This window comes from Trichechus manatus, unplaced genomic scaffold, assembly GCF_000243295.1.
Source record: "Trichechus manatus latirostris isolate Lorelei unplaced genomic scaffold, TriManLat1.0 scaffold00028, whole genome shotgun sequence".
Classification (NCBI taxonomy): Eukaryota; Metazoa; Chordata; class Mammalia; order Sirenia; family Trichechidae; genus Trichechus; species Trichechus manatus.
In genome coordinates this window covers 8,953,645-8,955,689 of record NW_004443964.1, presented here as the reverse complement: position 1 = coordinate 8,955,689, position 2,045 = coordinate 8,953,645, and the positions used below count along the sequence as shown (strand labels likewise).

The window sequence follows — 2,045 nt, the reverse complement described above, 5'->3', positions numbered from 1 at the left end:
AGCAGTTCTACTGTGCACACACGGGGTCGCCGTGAGTCAGAATCGACTTGACAGCAACTAACAACATGTGGCTGCAAAGGGTTAAAAATGCACAAAAAGATGCCATAAGCTGAAATTGTGGGGGTTTATAGCAGCTTCGTCCCCCCCAACTGATTCCCTGCGTAAACCAGGCTAAGTCGGGGTCTCTCTCCCTTGCCAGCTTAGGGCCAGCCTCCCGGCTCTGCGGAGCCCACTGCTAACCTCGGAGCTGTACACATCAGCACGTGGGAGGCCCTCCGCCCCACGGCTGGATCCCAGGCTTCCTGGCACCTCCTACCCGGCCAAGAGCCCTGCTCCCTGCTGGCCCCTCTTCCTCTTCTTCCTCTCCCAGGACTGGGCAGAAAAGTCCAGGGTGTGGGACACAGTGGCCTTTCAGGGTCCCTTCCTGGGCAACCACGAGGCTGGGCCAAGGCCAGGAGGGTTGGGGTGGACCGTGGTAACACTGCATCATTGGAATGCACTCACCCCGCCCCCCCATAGCCTAGGGCAAAGTGTCCTTGCGTGACCTATGTACTGGCAGCTTCTCTAGAGCTCTGAGTTGTCCAGAGCCGATGTTTAGTGAGTGGCTGCTGCCTGCCAGCCCCTTCTGTGCATCGTGGCGGCAAATCCCTACCACAGCCTTATGACAGCACCCCTTATTATCCCTGCCCCGTCTACAGATGGAGAAACTGAGGCTCAAAGAGGTTACACAGCACACCCAGGACCCCTGGCTCACTTGCACTGGGTGCAAACTTTTAGCAAAACTTGGGAGACGCAGCTGTTTCTATATGACTTTCGGGTAGTTTCTTGGGCTCCCCAGGTCTTTACTGCCCCGGGGCCTGCGGGAAAGTGGGGGAGGAAGCCCACTGGCTGAGCCACCTGTGCAGGCCCACACTGACAGCCCACATCCTCCACTGCCCCCCCACCTCCGTGACGGGGCTGCTCACCCTCTCTGTGGGGCACACCGGCCCTCCTGGCCCCTCACCTGAGAGTCAGAGATTTCTGAGGGCTTCTCTGTCAGGCTGCTGCTCTCGGCGGGGATGAGGTCGTTGTACTTGGTGACATCCTCGTCCGAGTAGTGGAGGCTGCCCGGGCTGGGCCTCGGAGGAGACCTAGAGAGAACGGTGGGGCGGGGGGGCAGTGAAGATGAGAGAGGGCCCCCCTGGGAGCAGCGTCTGGCCGGGAGCGCCACCGCTGGGGCCTGAACTCTCCTGAGCCCGGGGAAGCGAGGGTGAGGATGGTGGGCAGAGATGGCAGGGCAGACTTCTGGGGGTCCCTGGGCAGACGGCCTGGAGCAGCCTCTCCACTCTGTGTCCCCCTCCTTCCTGCATCTGCTCTCCCTAGAGCCTTGGAGAGTGGGGCCTTGGGCTGGGGACCTTGCCTGCGGGTGGGGAAGGCTCAGGATGCTGGAGGCCCAGGGACCAGCCCAGCCAGCCTCTAGGGAAAAAGTAGCCATGATTTTCAAGTTGTGGTTTCAAGACCACCGCACTGGAGCCACTTGGTGGTGACTGTTACAAACCTCTCTCTCCCCAGGCGAATTCCCAGGTGAGGCCTGGGTACCTGCCCTGCAGACAAGCTCCCCAGGTGATTCTCAAACTCACAAGGGAGCTTTGCGAAGAGCTAGCACAAAGGGTTAGTAGAAAATCGCTCCCTCCTAAGCTGCTCAGAGACCAGAAACGCTCTCGAGGGCCAAGCCACACCCCAGTTCTTGACAATCAGGCCTGCGCATTTCCCAGTGAGTTAGGGCCCAGGCATCTGAGTCATGGAGCAGAGATACCCCCAGGTCAGGGGCCTTGGGCACTGGGCGGCCCTGGGCTGTGAACTAGAGGCTGGTCTCCTGAGCCCGGAAGCAAGGGTGAGGACAGTGGGCGAAGAAGCCAGCAGGGCAGGCTCCCGGGGGTATCTGGGCATGTGGCTGGGGTCCTCCATGACCCTACTGCTTGTATCTGTCGGAATGGGGTGTAAGGGGCCAGCATGGTCCAGTGCCTGGCGTGCCAGGACCTGCCCAGCACCCCCCACGAAGGTTT

At 60.7% G+C, this 2,045-nt stretch overlaps 1 protein-coding gene across 1 annotated transcript in view; it reads right to left on the bottom strand.

Moving 5' to 3' along the window:
* LOC101358658 (protein sidekick-2) overlaps window positions 1-2,045 on the bottom strand; it is a 173,934-nt gene that overhangs the window by 8,997 nt on the left and 162,892 nt on the right. The window contains exons 43-44 of the mRNA XM_023729433.1: window positions 1,796-1,964; window positions 1,004-1,130 (exon numbers count right to left, since the gene is read on the bottom strand). Coding sequence (XP_023585201.1) covers window positions 1,004-1,130; window positions 1,796-1,964 — 296 coding nt within the window. The remainder of the gene's footprint in view (window positions 1-1,003; window positions 1,131-1,795; window positions 1,965-2,045) is intronic.